The sequence below is a fragment of the Pinus tabuliformis genome, chromosome 4_2 (genome assembly GCF_031772625.1).
Source record: "Pinus tabuliformis cultivar Carrire ecotype Pingquan chromosome 4_2, CPIR1, whole genome shotgun sequence".
In the NCBI taxonomy this organism is placed as follows: domain Eukaryota; kingdom Viridiplantae; phylum Streptophyta; class Pinopsida; order Pinales; family Pinaceae; genus Pinus; species Pinus tabuliformis.
In genome coordinates, this window is record NC_142304.1 from 302,118,833 (window position 1) to 302,137,968 (window position 19,136).

At 42.4% G+C, this 19,136-nt stretch overlaps 1 protein-coding gene across 1 annotated transcript in view; it reads right to left on the minus strand.

Moving 5' to 3' along the window:
- LOC149169187 (peptidyl-prolyl cis-trans isomerase FKBP53-like) overlaps positions 1–19,136 on the minus strand; it is an 89,118-nt gene that overhangs the window by 45,691 nt on the left and 24,291 nt on the right. The window contains exons 2-4 of the mRNA XM_089428600.1: positions 18,972–19,045; positions 18,569–18,804; positions 18,328–18,458 (exon numbers count right to left, since the gene is read on the minus strand). Of these exons, the coding sequence (XP_089284726.1) occupies positions 18,328–18,458; positions 18,569–18,804; positions 18,972–19,045 (441 nt within the window). The remainder of the gene's footprint in view (positions 1–18,327; positions 18,459–18,568; positions 18,805–18,971; positions 19,046–19,136) is intronic.

A 19,136-nucleotide genomic window follows, 5' to 3' on the forward strand; every position in this document is an offset into this window, starting at 1 on the left:
CTGCCCTTAACTGCTGTCAAATCTGTAAAGTTTACTTGCTGCATGTGTGAACAAAAACCCTAAAACAGCCTCCTTTTATTCGTTGTCTTTTCCCTCTTCTTCACTGGTTGGGGAGGTCTTATAGTGCTTGTTCCGTAGCCCAAAAACCAAGATAGTTGCTGCTGCTGTAATGAATGCAGAGAACCACTTTTACCTTCGCACGTGTGGCTGCAGAAACCCTAGAAAACACCTGTTTCCTTCACTGTTCTTTCTCTTTGTTTGTTGCCCTTTTAAAACCCTTGAACTTGGCTTCCTTCATCCTTCTTGTCTCCTCCTTGTTTGCGGATTTCAGAGCTCTTGTTGTGTGTCCAAATGAGGAGTGGACAGCCTCTATAAATAGAGGTATGTCCCTCCTCTTTAAGCCGACATGATTGTCATTTAGGCCGACTTGCAGTTTGTACTATAATTTTACTTTTATTCATTGTTTTGCTGCTTGTAGACTTCGTTGGTGCTAGGAGAGGATTTGACCATGCTTGGAGGTGTTCCCATGATTCTAGGGTGATTCCTAGAAGTAAAAAGTTTGACCTAGTCACAGTAGAGATCCAGAGGATCTTCCTTCTTTTGCTTCTTTCCTTCTTCTTTCATCTCTTGACTTATGTGAGCTTCTTCCCTCTTCCTTCTGTTGTTGTTGTCCTTAAGCTTAGGACAATTCCTTTTGTAATGTCCATATTCTTGGCATCCAAAGCATTGGATCTTGGACATGTCTTCGTTGTTTGTTCTTCGTGGACCAGAGTTGCCAAATTTACCCTTTCTTTTGGCCATGGCAGCAAATGCTTGCTCCTTTGATCCCACATCTTCTTTTGCCTCAAGTTTGGTTTCCTTTGTTCTACATAGAGACCACATTTCACTGAGAGTGGTTGCTTCCTTCTTGGCATAAATGCTTGTTAATTTTAGGTATGTTCTATGCTAGAGCAAGTTATTTCAATTTCTTTTCCACATTAGCAATCACATCAGCATAAAGTAAATTGCAAATAGAACATAAATATAAATAGCAGAAGACAAGCCAAGACAAGAGGACACAAGATGTGGCGCTAGCCAGGGACAGACCCCAATGTGGGGAAACCCTTGATCAATTCTTCTTTTATGTTCTTCAAAGTTCAGCAGAGAGAGAGAGATAGTACATTTACAATAGAAGTCAATCACTTTTGACTTTTGATATCGGCATGAGATCAGTTGAAGACATATTGCTTCAACTGATTCTCTAAGGTGACTCGTTCACCTATCATAGTGTTGCATCTCGTCTATTTGTTGCACATTACCGTGTGACACCTTGCTATATTGTCACATGTGTTGAACCTTGATGACCGAGCTGCTCTCATCTTCATGCTGCTCAGCATGTTGCATCTTCCATGGTCTTATTCATCATCAAGTTGCCCATGCTCATGATCTCATTCATCATTATGCTGTCCATGCTCATATCATCATGCTGCCTATTATGTTGCCCATGATCTCATACATCATGCTGTGTTCCTTCGGAGACAGATGCTCCAGCTGTTTCTGCAATTCCCAGTAGTTCTGGCTTTTCCGGCGTTTCCGACATTTCCGGCTTTTCCTGCGTTTCCGGTATTTCCAGCGTTTCCGGCAATTCCAGCAGTTCCGACTTTTCTGGCATTTCCGGCATTTCCGGCTTTTCCGACGTTTCCGGTATTTCCGGCTTTTCCAGCAATTCTGGCTTTTCCTGCAGTTTCAGCTTTTCCGACTTTTCCTTAGGATCTCTCCTACTAAAATTATTTAATATTAAATAATTTTATAGATATAATTTCTATAAATAATAAAATTTTGTTACATTTTATATACCATATAAACAAAAATACAAGTCTTATTATATAATTTTAAACTAATTTATAACTTTTAAGAGTTATAGCCTAGGTCACTAACATAAATAGTTTATTTCAAATAAAAAATAGAACATTGAACTTAGAAAACCCTCAATGCACTTTATGTGATTTATTCCTACCTACTTGTTATATTCCTTAACAAGTTATTTACAATGTAAATACTAAAAATAAACACTAGTAGATGCTCAACATATTACAGATCAACAACTAAAAAGAAACAAAAACAAACACACCATATGACACCATTATTTTTGGACTAATGTCCCCGGAAAAACCCAATGCGGGAAAATTAGTGCAGTTATCTGAGGGTTTTCTTATTAAGCAATATCAGAGTACAATCTGGGTTCCGAAATGGCCTACCCAACAGAGAATTTCCTTGGCAATAATACCTCTTGGTTTCTGACAAATCTCCTAGCTGAAACCCCGGATAATCCTTCTGGCAGCTCCTCCGCACAAAACTGCTCAGAAACCCCAACGTTTGCCCAATCTGGACTACGTCAGCCTCTCCTAGCCCAACGCTGGCCCTGCGTCAGCCCTATGTCAACTCTCTGAGCCTCAGCATCAGCTACGCTGGCCTCTTTGGTGCTCTGCGCAACACTTAACTGCCTCTGCGTGGCCCTGCGTGAGCACCGGCTGCTCCTGCGTCACTCTCTCTTGTTGCTCTGCTGCTCTCCCGACACTATCTCTGCCTCTCTGTCTCTCTGTACTCAATGCCCCTCAGCTGCTCTCCGATCACTGATTCTATCTTTCTTAGCAAACCCCGCTCTAGAGAATAGAATCACTGATCACTCTGGAGTGTTCTCCAAGTGACCCTCAAGCCTCCTCTTATACTTTTCCTATTGACATATCAACGGCCGAGATTAAGTCCCTAACCAACGGCTAAGATTAGATTTGGCTTGATCCATGTCTTTTGGACCATTCTAACACAGAGTCATATTAAAACACATTAATATTTTATTTTCCCTAAGTTAAGAGTTAGGGACTCCATTAAAAATATTAATTATTTTAGTATCTCCTGATTTGTTTAGAATTTGCCCAAACCCTTTGTGGGTATTGGAGATCTCATGTGCCCCAACCTCTCCACCAAATTTCGTGGCTAGAGCACATCCAATGCTACCCCAAATCAACACTCCCTCTTAGTGAGGAATGTGCTCTAGCAATACTCCTCATTGAGTATTACTCTGATCATTCGGCATCGTTACCTGTGTTGATGCTAGGCCTTCCTGCCCAACATCCTCTGCACTGTTGCACCCTGTATTGTTGCCCATGGTTCTACCCCTGCCACTGCTGCATTTGTACTACAGCTCCCTCTGCATCTGTGCTGTTGATGGTCCTTTCTCCCAGCACTGCATCCGCACAGCACCTCCTCTCATCATGCAGAACACTGCTACACTGCAACTCAGTTACTAAGTAACTGATCTCCCAATCTGACCTCCCTGTTGGGCTAGAGACACCCACTGATGTTGAAGCTCCCTCTGCTGCTAACAAGTTCTCCCTCTCTAACCTCTGCGTTGCTGCAACAACTCCCTGCATCTTGCATCGTTGCACACCTCTCTGTGTTGTCCTGCACTAATGCAACACTCATGTGCCTCTCGCACCACTGCAGCCTGCTAGCCTCACGTTGTCTCAGGACTCCTGCACTGTAGCTCTCTCTGCCGCTCCATCCGCATCTGTCTCTACACACTCAGCTAGTCCTGCTAATCCTCAATGGGGCTCCCGTAGCAAGGCCTAATCCAAGAGGTTGGGTACCTCGAGGATCTTGCCCTTCATCGCCTGTAGTCCATTTGACTACAGCTCGATGTCTCCCCACTTCCGCTCAAGTGGCGTGTGTGCACTCATGGCACAGTCGTCGTCCGTCAAAACTTCCATCTCTGCTCGTGCTGGCGCTGCGTTAGTCTCAGAAGACTCTCCCTTACTCTTCTTCCTTGGACACTGGGTCACATAATGACCCAGCTCCCCAAAGTGGAAGCACTTGATCTTGGAGAGATTCTTTTTCTTCCGCTTTTCCTACATTCCCTCATATGCTAGGGCCACATCTTCCTCCTTCTGCTTGACTTTGATCCCCTTGCTGCTGCTACCCGTCTTCAACTGTCGTCTGATCTCTTCCTGGCAGAGAGCTGCCCAAGTGTCCCTCTACCCAGTATACTTTGGACAAATACTTCCCATTCTTTTGAGATAGCATACAGGGTTGTCCTCACCATTAGTTCTGGATCCGGTGTCACCCTATAGCAGTAAATTGATCTCGGAATCTCATTCAATCCTCCCAGGAAGGTGTCAATCGATTGTCCCTTCTTCATCTGATACGACCTCATTTGATTCTCAAGCACCATTCTTCTCTACACAGAAGTATGCTGGTACAGCTTCTTGAGAGCCTCCCACATCTCAAATGTTGTTTCCTTCTCAGCTATGTGTGGTACTACATGATCCTTGACCCTGTCAAGGATAATGCTCTTGGCCCTCGCCATCGCCTCCTCGTACCTATCATTATCACTGGGGTCGACTGGGATAGTTATTACCTTCAAGGCGAAGTTCTCGACACGATTCCGGTCAAGTACGAATAAGATTCTAGACTTCCAGACTGCGAAATTCGATGCTCTGTCCAATCTATCCTGGTCTCTTACTCTGTGTAGTGCCATGATGCTCCTCTACTTCCCTCCTGGAAGTTCTCTGTTCGACTCCTCTGAGTCTCTACTTCCCGTCTGGAAGTTCTCGTCTGGGATCCCTCTGAGTCCTGATTTCCCTCCTGGAAATCCTTCTGTCACTTGTCGAGATGCCCCCTACTCTGATAGTCTTGTGCAACTGCACCACTAATCCAAGTCCCTCGGTTAAAAACCCTCGGTAGCAACTCCTCTGGCCTTGCTCTGTCAGGGATTGTTCTGAGTACAGTACCTCACCAGCTCCACTTTGCAATATTCCTGCAGCCTTCTAAACCCCAGCAACTGCCTATTTGTGGACTGTGTCAACCCCTCTCTACCTCATGCTAGCCCTACATCACCCCAGATGGTTTTGCGTCAGCCCTGGAGGGCCCTGTGTCAACCCTCTGGCCCTCTGCGTCAGTAACACTAGCCTCTTTGAGGCTCTGCGCAGCTACCGGCTGCCCTGTCTGAGTCCTAGCTAGCTGTGCGTCACACTCCTTGGCTTCTGCGCTGCTAGAAACAGCGTCTGTCACCTTGGGACAGTTGTTTTCTGCTGCTATTGCTCCGCTCGGCTGATGTCTTTTAGTCCTCCCGTGATCTGCAATCACGCTCTGATACCATGTTGAAGTTTCTAAGTTTACTTAAAAACCCTCCATGCACCTTAGCTGATTTATTCCTACCTACTTGTTATTTTCCTTAACAAGTTATTTACAATGTAAATACTGAAAATAAACACTAGTGTATGCTCAACATATTACAAATCAACAACTACAAAGAAACAGAAACAAACACACCATATGACACCATTATTTTTGGACTAATGTCCCCGGGAAAACCCAATGCGGGAAATCGGTGCAGCTATCTGAGGGTTTTCTTGTTAAGCAATATCAGAGTACAATTTGGGTGCCGAAACTGGCCTACCCAACAGAGAATTTCCTTGGCAGTAATACCTCTTGTTTTCTGACAAATCTCCTAGCTGAAACCCCGGATAATCCTTCCGGCAGCTCCTCAACACAAAACTGCTCAGAAACCCTAGTGTCTGCCCAATCTGGACTGCGTCAGCCTCTCCTAGCCCAGCGATGGCCCTGTGTCAGCTACGCTGGCCTCTCTGGTGCTCTGCACAGCACTTAGCTATCTCTGCGTGGCCCTGCGTGAGAACTGGTTGCTCCTGCGCCACTCTCTCTGGCTGCTCTGCTGCTCTCCCGGCACTATCTATGCCTCTCTGTCTCTCTGTACTCAATGCCCCTCCGCTGCTCTCCAATCACTGATTCTATCTCTCTTAGCAAACCCCGCCCTAGAGAATAGAATCACTGATCACTCTGGTGTGTTCTCCAAGTGACCCTCAAGCCTCCTCTTATACTTTTCCTGTTGACATATCAACGGCCAAGATTAATTCCCTAATCAACGGTTAAGATTAGATCTGGTTTGATCCATGTCTTTTGGACCATTCTAACACGAATTCATATTAATACACATTAATATTTTATTTTCCCTAAGTTAAGACTTTGGGACTCCATTAAAAATATTAATTATTTAATATCTCCTGACCTGTTAGAATCTGCCCAAACTCTTTCTGTGTATTGGATATCTCATTTGCCCCAACCTCTCCACCAAATTTCGTGGCTAGAGCACAACCGATGCTACCCCAAATCAACATAGAAGATATAAATCTCCCTGTTCCGTTGTCGTTTATTTGAACTTAATGTCGAATTTTATACATATAATTTCTATAAATAATAAAATTTTGTTATATTTTATATGTTATATAAACAAAAATACAAGTCTTATTGTATAAGTTTAAACTAATTTATAACTTTTAAGAATTACAGCTGAGGTCACAAACATAAATAGTTTATTTCAAATAAAAAAATTAAAAAAAAAAACGGAAGATATAAATCTCCCTATTCCGTTGTCATCCATGGACTCGAATGGATGTTCTATTGTTGTCTATGCTTTCTAATGATGTGCTATTACTAGCCATAAATTGGGAAGCTCCTCCATTTTTTAATAAGGATGGCTCGCATCACTAGAGAGAGAATGTACTCCTTGATCAATTTCGGCTCGTAAATAATACATACCTAGTGCTCAATCCCAATATTCTTTTTTTTAACAAAAGTGATTAAGTTTTATTCATAAGAAGAGGTTGGTCGTGGGCAAACAACCTCAATTACAGTCAATTGTGAGTTTTCTGACTTTATAGAGTCCTCATATTCTGGCATTAGTATCAGAGAAGAGCTGTTGCTTTTGGCGCTTTTATCATGGCTTAGCGTTCCTTGCTTTACTGATGGCATCTGAGTGTCCTGTCTTGCAATCCACTTCCTTCGTTGCTTTGAAACTTTCCTAGCTTAAGTTAAATCCGCATATACTTGAGTTATATTTTGCATATATTAAAATGTTTTAATATATACCTTGACCCCACCTTCGATATCGGGCATCTCATTCGAACCCGACCCCACAAAAAGGTTAAGACCCCACCTTAATCAACGCGTGATAACCGTCAGATCTTCCTCCACCTAGATCCAACGCTTTTCGCGTCCTTCCCTGTCCGACCATTAATTCCTCAGGAGCGTGTGATATGGGCGATTTTATCCTACCACACATCAACCCTAAGTGGAATCGCATTCGTTTCATTCAAAACAACCCAGCAACCAGGAGCAGTGCAATGAAAACCGCTTACCACTCCTAACGTAATTAACGCCCCTTCACTTGCACTGCACGAAGGCCATCAGATCAACCCCCACTCGAATCCGATGCATTTTGGGTCCCTCCCTGTCCGGCCCTTAACTTGACCCCACCTCCGATATTCCAAGCCTCATCCGTGCCCGACCCCACATCAAGGTTAAGTCCCCTCAATATCCACAACGCGATAACTGTCAGATCAAGCCCAGCCCAAATCTAACGCTTATCGCGTCCTTCTCTGTCCGGCCCTTATCACCTCAAGAGCGCGCGAAATGAGCAGTTTTGGCTTGCCACGCCTCAGACCCTAAGGTACATCGCATCCATTTCATGAAACACTGCCCAGGGACCTGAAGCAGTGCGATGTGTACCGCTTACCACTCCTCACATCGTTAACTCCCCTCCTTTTCAAGCGCACGATTACCATCGCATCTTCTCCTGCCCAGATCCAACACATCATATCTTTCATAACCTTCCTCTGTATGAAATCGGTTCTGCTCCATGCTAAAACACCCAACACTGTTGTCCCTTGCTGAAAACCAATTCCCTGTCGACTCCGCGCTATGTTAAACCAGCGAGGAGTTTCCCACTCTCTCGTCAGTAAAAGTCAGCCTAAGCCAGCCTGTGTTCTACGGAGTTTTGCACATGACCAGCGCTCCTTGTCTGTTAAGGAATTGGTTGCCTTTCAGCTTCTTCATCATTCTTTACCAGCATACCTTGAGCTAGGAGACATCCTTTGTTAGCCATTATATTAGCTTGCTTATTAAGAGATTGTAGGACATGGTAGTATGAGCAGGAAGAGAACTTTTGAATAACCTTTCTTACTATTTCAAGGGTCTTGTTTAGAGCCGAATTGTTAAGATGGTCGCCCGTGTTGAGAGTTTTAATCAAGATTTCAAAATCCCCAATGATTTGAAGATTTCCCGCTCTGTTCCTCTGAGCTAGCTGAGACACTTCGAGCATTCCGAGGATCTCTACCTGGTTGTTGGTGCTCTGACCTAGGGCCCAACTGAAGTTGCCCTGTTTTTGTCCATCTGTAGAGTAAATTATTCCTCCTGCCCCTGATATCCCAGGGTTTCCTTTGGAGGCTCCGTCGAAGAAAATCGTGACTTTGCCCTGACTTTTCCACCATTTTTTAAAGTCTGCTTTAGGGATCCGCAAACACCACTCTGGATTGTGGTTGGGCAAGGAAATATTCTTTTTTTTGCTGGCCCGTCTTTGGGAATCGCCTAGCCAACTGAGCTCTTCAAGGAGAAGGGTATTGTCTGAGTTGTGAGGTCTATTTTCAAAAGTTTCTAGCAGCAGAGCTTTGGCCTTGGCAGTCACTGTGTTGGAGGATTGTAGTCCGTTGTTGAAGATGGCTTCATTCCTAGCCAGCCAGATTCCCCAACAGATATATTTTGGGATTGCATTCCAGATTTTAGTCCATATTGATTTGTTATTCAAAGAATGAGGATAGCGATCTTTCCAAGTTGCAAAAAGACTAACAACTGAAGTTTGTTGTGGGATTTGGGCATTGAGTCCCATAATTGCTTGTATCCAGTGCTCTTGAGAAAAGGGGCAATCTATGAACAGGTGATCGATCGTTTCTTGGTCCTTGCAACAGAGAGGGCATCTATGTGGACCAATGATTCCTCTTTTCTCTAAGTTTTCCCCAGTGAGGGTCCTTCTGTGCATGAGAGTCTAGCAGAAGAAGTCGATTTTTGGGAGTCCAAATGAGACCCAAACATGCTGCCAAAGCTTTGTAGTATGGATTTGATGTTGTTGTTCTTGGAGAGCTGCAAAACCCAGCCGAGCTGAGTAAGAACCAGTCTTCCCCCAGCCCCACTTGTCCCTCGAATGAAGGTGCACAGGGGCCAGACCAGTGAGTTTATCTAGTAATTGGTGGAGTTGAGGGAGCATCCAATCAGGGGGGCGATGAAGGGCCCAGTTACACCAATTCCCTGTTGAATCCCATGTGCAAATGTCAACCAGTTTGTGGATACCTTTTTGGATGAGCCAGTGACGCAAGTCTGCTATATCTCGTGCAAAATTTAGGTGTTGGAGACCCGTGATCTTGTCCTCCCACGGTCTAATTTTTTTCCCATTTCTTGGAATTCTGTAGAGTTGTTCTTTGAAGAATTTCCAACCTTGGCTGCACAACTTCCACAGCGTGGTTCCTTTGTGTGAAGCTCCTTCTTCCATATTCTTTATTGAGAGTCTGTGCAGATATTTTTTAATTAGAACTTGACTTACAAGGTGCCTTTGGTTTGAGAAGATTTTCCAAAGGATCTTTCCTCCCATTGCCAAATTGGCCAACACAGGATCTCTTACCTGAAGTCCAACTTCAAATATTGGCCTTTTCACTATATCCCAGCTTACTCTATGGATTTTTTTTTGGTTCCCCTTTCCTCCTTGCCGTAGAAAATTTCGAATTAGCTTTGCTAACTAATCGGTGATCATTTTTGGAGCTAAAAGGAAAGAAGCTTGGTAGATAGGAAGGGATGAGAGGACTGACTTGACCAGAGTGAGCTTCCCTGCTGTGGTAAGCCATTGTCCACCCCAAGCAGTCATTTTTGCTTTGATTTTGCTGATAATTTCCATCCAATGAGGGGCCTTAGTAGTACCCAAGGTTAAAAGCAGGCCAAGATACTTGAATTTTTCCCAAGACACATATCCAATGAAGCCTAGGGCTTGGGCAATCCTAAGTATAGATTGCTGGTCTACAGCCCAGCCATACACTACACTTTTTCTATTATTGACCATAGCTCCGGAGACTCTGCAGAAGCTTTGGATTACTCCACTGAAGGCTCTTGCTATTTTAAAAGAGGCTCCTCCCAAAAGGATAGAGTTGTCTGTGAACAAGGCATGATTGATTGGGGTTGTTCCGGGTATCACCCTAATGCCAAGAAGTGTCCCGTTGAGCTTCTCATCTGTGAGCTTTCGGCTTAGAGAGTCTACCATCAAAATATACAAGAAGGGGGCCAGAGGGCAGCGTTGTCTGATTCCCCTTGAAGCTTTGAAGTAGTTTGTCGGTCTACCATTTACTAGAGGGGCTATCCAAAGTTCTCTAATGCATGCTTTAATCAAGTTTACAAATTCAGAACTGAAACCAAATGGAAAAAGAACTTGGAGGAGGAAGGAGTGTCTTACTCTATCAAAGGCGTTTGCCATGTCCAGTTTGATGAGCATACCTTGCTCTTTGCGTTGGTGGCTGGAATGGATGATTTCCTACACCAAAATCACATTGTCCAAGATGTGCCTGCCTTTGACAAACCCTCCTTGATTGGGATAAATGAGTTTGTCCAGCAAAGGTTTTATTCTATTAGCAAGTAGCTTGGTGAGAATTTTGTAGGACGCATTGCGAAGCGAGATTGGTCTGAATCTGTCGAATGTCTCCGGGTTGGCTTCTTTGGGAATTAGGGCTAGGAAGGTGGAGTTTGTGCTTCCTCCCATTTTGGCTTTTCGAAGGAATCCTTTGATCATTCGGTACAAATCAGCCTTGATGATATCCCAACAGAGTCTATAGAAGTGTATTGAGAATCCATTAGGTTTCGGGGCTTTGTCTGGTTCCATCTTCCATATGACATAGCTAATTTCTTCTTCAATGAATGGCTTCAAGAGAGTTGCATTGTCCTCTTCGTTAACCATCCTTGGAACGTGCTTGAGGAAGTCATGAGCTTCCTCATTATCCTCCATGCCTTCTTCCTTGAACAGCAGCTGAAAATGGGAGGTTGCCGCTTCTTTTATCAAAGTTGAGCCTTTAAGAACAATCCCATCTGGCGAGGTGATTTCAGCAATGTGGTTTCTAGAGAGGCAGGTTCGAATTTGCTTGTGGAAGAAGGTTGTATTCTTGTCTCCAGACACAAGCCAGAGATTGCGTGACTTGAGCCTCAAATATTCTTCCTCTTCTCTAAATGTCTGGAGGGTGTTGATTTGGTGTTCTTGCTCACTATGAATTTATGCTCTAGTTATGTCTTGAATCTCCAGGCCCATTTGGAGATCCGACAGCTGCTTTGTGCTCTGTTTCCTTTGGGTAGTGGGAGAGACTGTGGGCTTTTTTATCCATTGCTTAAGGGTCGTTTTGGTGGCTTTTATCTTTTGCTCCCAAACATAGCTAGGTGACCCAAGAACTTGAATCGACCATACCTTATTCACTATTTCCAAAAACCCTTCTCTATTTGCCCATAGTGGGCTGAACCAAAAGGGGGTTGGTCCCAAGTTTTCTTCTTCTTCCATCAGAAGGAGGATGGGTTTATGGTCTGAGGTCCTCCTTGGCAGAATTTTTGTGGAGATGATCATCTTCTCGGAGAGGAAGGAGCTTTGAAGAAGGAATCTGTCCAGCCTGGCTGAAATATGCTCCTCCCCTATTCTATTATTTGTCGAGGTGTATAGTCCTTTTGTTGGCTTAAAATCCATTAAATCCCATTGTTGAATCATGTTTTCCACTAAGGGGAGGAAGCAATCCCTGCTACTAGTTCCTCCTCCTTTTTCCTTTGGGTCTAGGATTAGATTGTAGTCTCCGGCAATAATTATATTATCGAGGGACTAAGCTTCCAAGAAATCAGTCAGAGTTTGCCAGCATTGTTCCTTTTCTACATAGAGGACAAGAACATAGAGATTAAAGAGAGTAATGTTTATCTTACTTGGTAGGTATCGAAGTTCGACGTAAATCCAATGATGCGTCTGAAAGGAGCTCTCAAGCTGAAATTTGTCAGCATCCCAGAGAGTGGCTAACCCGCTGCGTGTACCTCTAGCACTTATCGCTTTTCCAGCTTTTGTTTTCCATTTTGCTTTGCTGAGTTCCAGAAGGGCTTCTCCTTCTATTTTAGTCTCTTGGAGCATGAGGATCTCAGGAAGTTCTGACTTTAATAGGTTCTTGACTGCTTCAGCTTTTGATGGGTTCCCCAGTCCTCTACAATTCCAAGAGACTAATCGCATTATTTACTGGTAGGGGTTGGGGCAGCACCTCCCTTGGGAGGCTTGGTTCTAGTATTTCTGTCGATAGACATCTCTATAGTGGCCTGACTGCCTTGCATTTTTTGTCTCTCTGCTTCTTCTTCTCTAGCCTCTCTGTGAGATTTCCTCCCCACTCTTTTCAAGGGCCTCTCAGATGTTTCATCTTCCGAGGATCCTGATATCTCAGGGGTCTTCTTTCTTGTCATATCTACATAGGTTGGGGAGCTAGAGGCACCTTTTGGGGATGCAGTTTGGACTGGTTCCTCTTGCCTTTTGCTTTCTTCCATGTTGTTTGCCTGTTGTTCAATCTCTTTATCTACTAGATCTTGGAGTTTTTCTAGTGTGCTAAGAATATGAAAGGGGTTGGTTGATATGTCTGCTATTGGAGGGACTGAACTTCCTTCTGCTTGGGGTTCTGGAGGAGCAACCCTCCTAGTGGAGACGGCTTTCCCTTTGTTCCTATTGCTCTGCTTAGTTGGTCCTGATTTCTGAACCTGAGTCCATTGATCTCCCTTCTCCTTCTCAACTACATCCTCTGATTTCTTTTTACAATGCTTGGCAAAGTGCCCGTAGCCATGGCAGTGTCTGCATTTAAATGGGAGTTGCTTGTAATCTAGCACTTGTATGTGTGACCAATCAGCCACCATGAGTTTAATGGCTTCAGGGAGACCTTCCTCCAGGTCTACTTCTACACAAATTCTCGCACAGGAATACTGATCTCTTCTTTCTGCTCGGTCGATGTATTTGCCTAGCTTGTTGCCTATGGTTTCCAAGGATTTAGGGTTCCAGCAGTGAAGAGGAAGGTGGGGCAATCACACCCAGACCGGAACGGCCGAGGGCACATCCTGAGTCAGGTCGAAGTCTAGAGTCCATTGATTCAGATATAGACCCTGAGGCCCCATGAAATACGAGTCGTTTCTAAATATGAGGTTCCTGTCTTCTGCTACTTCGAATACAAATACAAACAAGCCTTTGCCGACGAAATGGCTTTTTATTCCTTCTTTGACCAGTGACCGCCAGTTCCTTTGAACCCAGGCTTGCTTTTAGCGAGGGCCATAAGCTTGTGAATTGGCCAATGAGCCCTTGTTCTGCTAGATTTAAAGCCGCTTTGCAGGGCTCTTCAATAGGCAGAGCAACTGTGGGGATAGATGCCATTTTTTTCATGAACTTATGTTGGTTTTCGATTGCTGGCCTTTTATTGCAAGCTACAATCAGATCCCAAAAAGCGGCTAGCTCAGGTGGCAAGGGAGTTTCCTTTTCGCGGCCCCCTCCTGGGGCCATGGCTCTGGAGCTTCGCGCAATCTCGAGTCTTTGCGCACTCCCCTGGCTTCCTCCTACCATCAGGGGATGCACTAGGCTCCCGCTATCTGGTTCCTCCCACACACGCTGCTCCAAGCTCCCACTCCGCTCTCTATCTTCAATCCCAATATTTCGAGTTGAATGAAATAACATAATTTATTTTGAAATATACTTTAATTTTAAAATATTTTTTTCTTGAAAAGAATGAATTCACCTATAAATTTAAATCTGATAATAACCAAAAATTATTTGCTTATTATTTAGCGAATTTTATGGGTGAATTTGATCTATTATGTTTGTGGTTCCTTCAAAATCGACGAATTTCGAACTTCACAAGGAAAAGTAGTCAAACCTGGTGACTAAGGCTGGTTGGATGATAGAACTGTGATTATTAGCCTGGAAAGTGCCCAGAGCAACCTGTAAATTCTCCCACAATCTCCTCTCCAAAAACCTACAAAATCCCAAAAAAGGTTTGGCCCGGATCTCAAAAGTATGAGAACCCAACATATGGTGTGAATGGCCCAGATGAACAGTGTATGCATCCCTCTACAAAAATAGGTACTCCTAGAAATGGCCACAACCTATCAACTAAAAACCTTCCCAAAATGCACTAAAAATCCTCCGCAGCAAACCCCAACTCTAGCTCCCAAAATAAGATACAATTCTTCCCACCAAGGGCCTACGCAAGTTTTCCCCAAGAAACCCTCGCATTGCCAAACTGAGAAGCTTGGCCCTCATGAATATCCCTTGTTTCTTACATACAATCTCCACCAAAATTCCAACTCGAGGTAGTAGGAAAATATTCCGCAATTCTCACCCTTCAATCCACTGACATTGGCCCAACTGAACAACCCAACGCACTGTTGATTTCTATAGCATCGGATGTGCTCTTGCCTCGAGATTTTGCAGGGAGGCTAAGACACATGCATTCTCCAATACCCAGAAATCATTTGGGAAAATTCACCTAGAGATGATTTAATTAAAATAATTAACTATTTTAAATGGTTCCCTAAAAGTTAAACTTAGGAAATCTGGTTAATTAAAGGGTATTAATTAAATTGGGTGTGAACCTTTTAGAAGAAGACAAGGATCAACTCCCAGTTAATCTTAGCCCTTGATTATGTTTTAATCTTGGTCGTTGGTGCTCAAACGAGAGATTATAAGGAGTTCAATGGCACTTGGAGAACAAACTTGTGCAGTTCGATTTTGGTGGGAAGTCAATTTCCTGAGTAGCAGCTGTGAGTTTCCAAAAGTGACTTACAACACACTTGTGCAGTTCGATTTTGGTGGGAAGTCAATTTCCTAAGTAGCAGCTGTGAGTTGCCAGAAGTGACTTACTAAAGTCGAAGCAGTGAGAGAGCGACAAGGATAGTAGACCAGAGGAGAGTTTTCGAAATCCGGGGAGTGCAAGGCAAATTAGACAGAGAGTGTTTCAGAGAGGCGGCGCAATGCCACGCAAAGGCAACGTAAAGCTTCAGAGGGAGTCTGAGATTCAACTGGGAAAGTCGAATTCCAGAGCCAAAAGTCGAGGTGTGAGAACTGAGGGCTAGAGGATCGAAGTTCCAGCCAACAGGAGATCAAAGGAGGAGGTGACGCAAAGCCCAGAGACTATGACGCAAATCTGCGTAGGCTGACACAGAGGCAGCGTGGGGCTAGCAATCCAAAGCCTGGATCAAATTCAGATCACCAGTTACAGTGTGAGATTTTTCTCACTATCTCCTTGTCAGTATTTCTCTGTATCAGATTGCTAGTTTGGGCATCTAACGATTTGTACTCAAATTACTACTGCATAATAAATAAAACCCTCAATTGTTGCACTGATTTTCCCACATTGGGTTTTTCCGAGGACATTGTCCAAAAACAACTGTGTAAATGTGTGTGTGTTTATTTCTCTCCAGTGTAGTGTTTAGTTTCCGCAGTATTTTAATTTGTGTAAGCTGCAGTGTATGTATTTCAATATTTGTCGTAGACAACTACAAGTAATTTAACAAATAGGAGAAATATCATCAATTCGCTGCAATAGGAATCAGGTCACCAATTTTTCACATGCACAGCCTCTGTGCCCACCAATAAATGTGCACTACTAACTCAGTGCTGAAGATGATGCTCTATGGGAGCCCTGAGATAGACTCCTCCAATTTCCAACTAGGGAGACACTCGTAGTTCTATGAAACTGACTTAGATTCCACTAGAAACCCTTGCGCTAAGCAACTCAAAAGAGGTCGATTTTCATAAGTGTGATAGTCAAAAGATACCTTGGTGTGGCCTTTTCTACCCTTATATACCTCATGGGCCCATTCAAACCCTTGGTGGCCCCCATCTCCTCGTGTGAGTTCAACCCCTCCTAGTGGTGCGACTTGCCATGTGGTCCACAACTTAAGTGACCCTTTTTTAAAATGGGACACACTTATTATCCATACCTCCTAAGTACAATATGCCAAAAAGTGATCCCTTTCCCATTCACCCCTTTTTGCCCAAGGAACCAAGGGGGCTAAGGGCTATCTCCATAGCAGCTCACAAAATAGAGGATATTACATGATCTGACCAATTGTTTATGGCCAATCTCTAGCTACCAAACCAACCATATGATCTTGTCAACTGGTCGATTCAGTACCGCACCCAGTCCAACCAGCCAATTTGACCAGTTCCAGTTTGGATAGGGTCGGTTTTGAAAACTATATGGACCACGTTGAGTTCCCCACACTAGTAATAAGAATTATTTTCAATGAAATATCCCTCCCTTGGAATCAACATTGCCAATTTTTGTACCTCTTACATTCATTTATTTTATTGGGCACTTGTTAAGTTCTCAGTGTATTGGAAGGTCGTGCATATGATCTTCATATTTATGGAGCATGCAATAAATTATGTTGGACCTAGCAGCGCTCCCCATGTGTTTCGCAACATGTGCTTGACCACCTCTCAAGGGTCCATTAACTCTAGCAATGTCTCTGTTTACTAACACCTACAGGTTTTGGAGTGATGGCAATCGTGACTCCAACAAGTGGTATGAGAGCAAAAGGTCTCGAGTTCGAAACACCCCCAACTTGTGTTGGGGAGGAGATTGTTGGACTTGGCAGCGCTCCCCGTGTGTTTCTCAACATGTGCTTGATCGCCTCTCGAGGATCCGTTAACTCTGGCAATGCATCTGTTTACAACACCTGCAGGTTTTGGTGTAACGGCAATTGTGATTCCAACATATTATGAAGTAGTGGTAATGGCATTAGCATTAGAAAACATTTGTACTTCAACATTCAATGAACCCAAATAAACAATTCCAATCCAAGTACTTGCAACGCAGGGTTGTGAACTGCTATACATAGAATGATATCTTAAAGAAATGTTTTCAACACTAAAATGGAACGTTCATCCAACAATTTAATTCAGTTTCTTCTGTTTCTTTAAAAACTAAATCAGCAATTCCAATCTGAGTACTTGCATGTTGCAATTTCTTGTTGATAAATATCCTGCAATCATTATCTTATAAATAAAAGTTTTATGGATATCCAAGAGAATGGAAGTTAACAAAATGCTTTATGTAGGTCAAGATGTTTTCTATGCAAGTACAGGGTTATGAACTATTATACATGGAAAGATATCTTAAAAGAGACTCTTTCGACAAGAAAAGGAAAGTCTGTCCTTCAATTCAATCTAGTTTCTTCTATTTCTGAATATATGTAACATGAACTACTCTTCAAGATAGTGATCAAACCCTTTTATCTCCGGATACAGTTATTTAAATTTATATTTTATATTCTGATAAAGTCAGGATTATCAATCAAAAATAAATGTTGCCCCATGGTATGTAGTATGTACTATGAACCATAACTGGGCATGACAGTTTGTTCCTATTGAAAAAAAAAATGACTGTAGTTTGGGAAGATAAACTGGTAAACTAGTGCTATAAACAAAATTAAATTCTATGAACCAAGCCACCATTATAAGGGACAAGTTGTATACTGCATGAGCATTACACCAAACTTTGGTTTAACGATGTTGCAGAGGCGGCAATTTTGTAGTACTATATAAGGTTTATGCCATAATTTGGTTTTATGAATTTTGCAAACAAGAAATAAATGTAAGAGAAATACACCTACCTACAACTTTCACCCATTATTATAGAGGTTAGTTTTGACAAAGTCCTTCATGAAGTCATGCCATCATTACACAAAGGAATGGATGAATAATTCTGCATTCACCTTGGTTCAACTAAATTTTGTGCGCATTCAGAATTAACTTTGCTTCAATGACAAGATCCTAAAGTGAGAATTTGCTACCAACTTCTGAAATGACGGTCTTCTCTATAATAATCTCCCAGATTTCCATGCACAAGTCAATTGTGCAATCAACCTCCAGCATAAAAATACCAGATATATATCTATATCTCACTTTATTGCCACCCGTCTCTCTAGAGACAATAACTCATATATTGGCAAAATGGAATAACAAATTGATAGAACTTAACAAATATCGTATGACATCCACCAGCATGCTTGAAAGCATCATCCCTTGGATAGTAAGTAGACTGTAAAATAATGCCTTAAACTATAAAATGCTTGATACTATGCAACCATTAACTTATTATTTCAATATGGAGAAGGAACTGTTAGTATAAAGGCATTTGAAAAGATAAAAAAACACTTGTGCTTATATATTGTGCAAGTTGCAAAGAGAGAATCTTAAAAACGTATACAGTTATTGTAATAATATTTTCCAGTAAAATACAATTATGTTTGCAACAAATATTTTGAAATGTGCATCAACCAACCCAAAGACCTGAACAGAACATGAGACATATGCATCGAAGATATATGACAAGCCCTAAACCGAAAAGAACCATATAATATTATAGATGGATATATTATGATCAAATTGACAACAATGAAACATCACACACTCACCACCAGAATTTGATACTCGTGAATGAAGCATTATGTCCTCGTCATCAATAAAATCCTCTTCATAGTCATCATCACAAGTGTCATCACTAAAATCCTCACTATCACCAGTTATATCTTCACCAGACGTATCCCTATGAGTGTTAAGAGAGAAACCATGACACAGATCTAAATCAACATACCATATTACTAAAAAATATTTTTAACCAGTACACTCGATCTAACAAATAATTTAAAAGGATACGAATCATAAGGTCCTTTTCCCTCATTTTGAGGCATGTAGTATCCAGTAAGATGTACACTACTAGGTCCTAAAACTGAGAAAACAACTTCTTCATCTTCATTAAAGATAAGATTTAAGGAACATGTCTCTTTCCTCCCAGGTAACAAGGAGCATAAAAGAACACCAGGTCGATCACCAACATTACATTGGACAACACTCTTCTTTATGGGAGAGGTGGAACTAAAACCTAATGTGGCCTGCCAAGTAACAAAACATAATCCATAATTATCAAACCAAAGTTTCACAAGGATATAAAATAATACTTGAATAATGCTAATTCAAAAACTATGCATGTCAAGAAAAGACAAGGATCCTTAGGATTAACGTGAACTCAAATTTCACCAATTTCAAGTGCATAGCCAACCTGGGAAAGGCGAAGTCTTCCCTTCTCCCCATCACAATTAAGAGTAACAGGTTTGCCACATTTCACTTCAACACCTAACAAAAAATGAAAAGCTCCATAAGATTGCCAAGTAATTGAAAAAATTAAGAGATATAACCAAGATTTTAAACATTGAATCACAGTGCC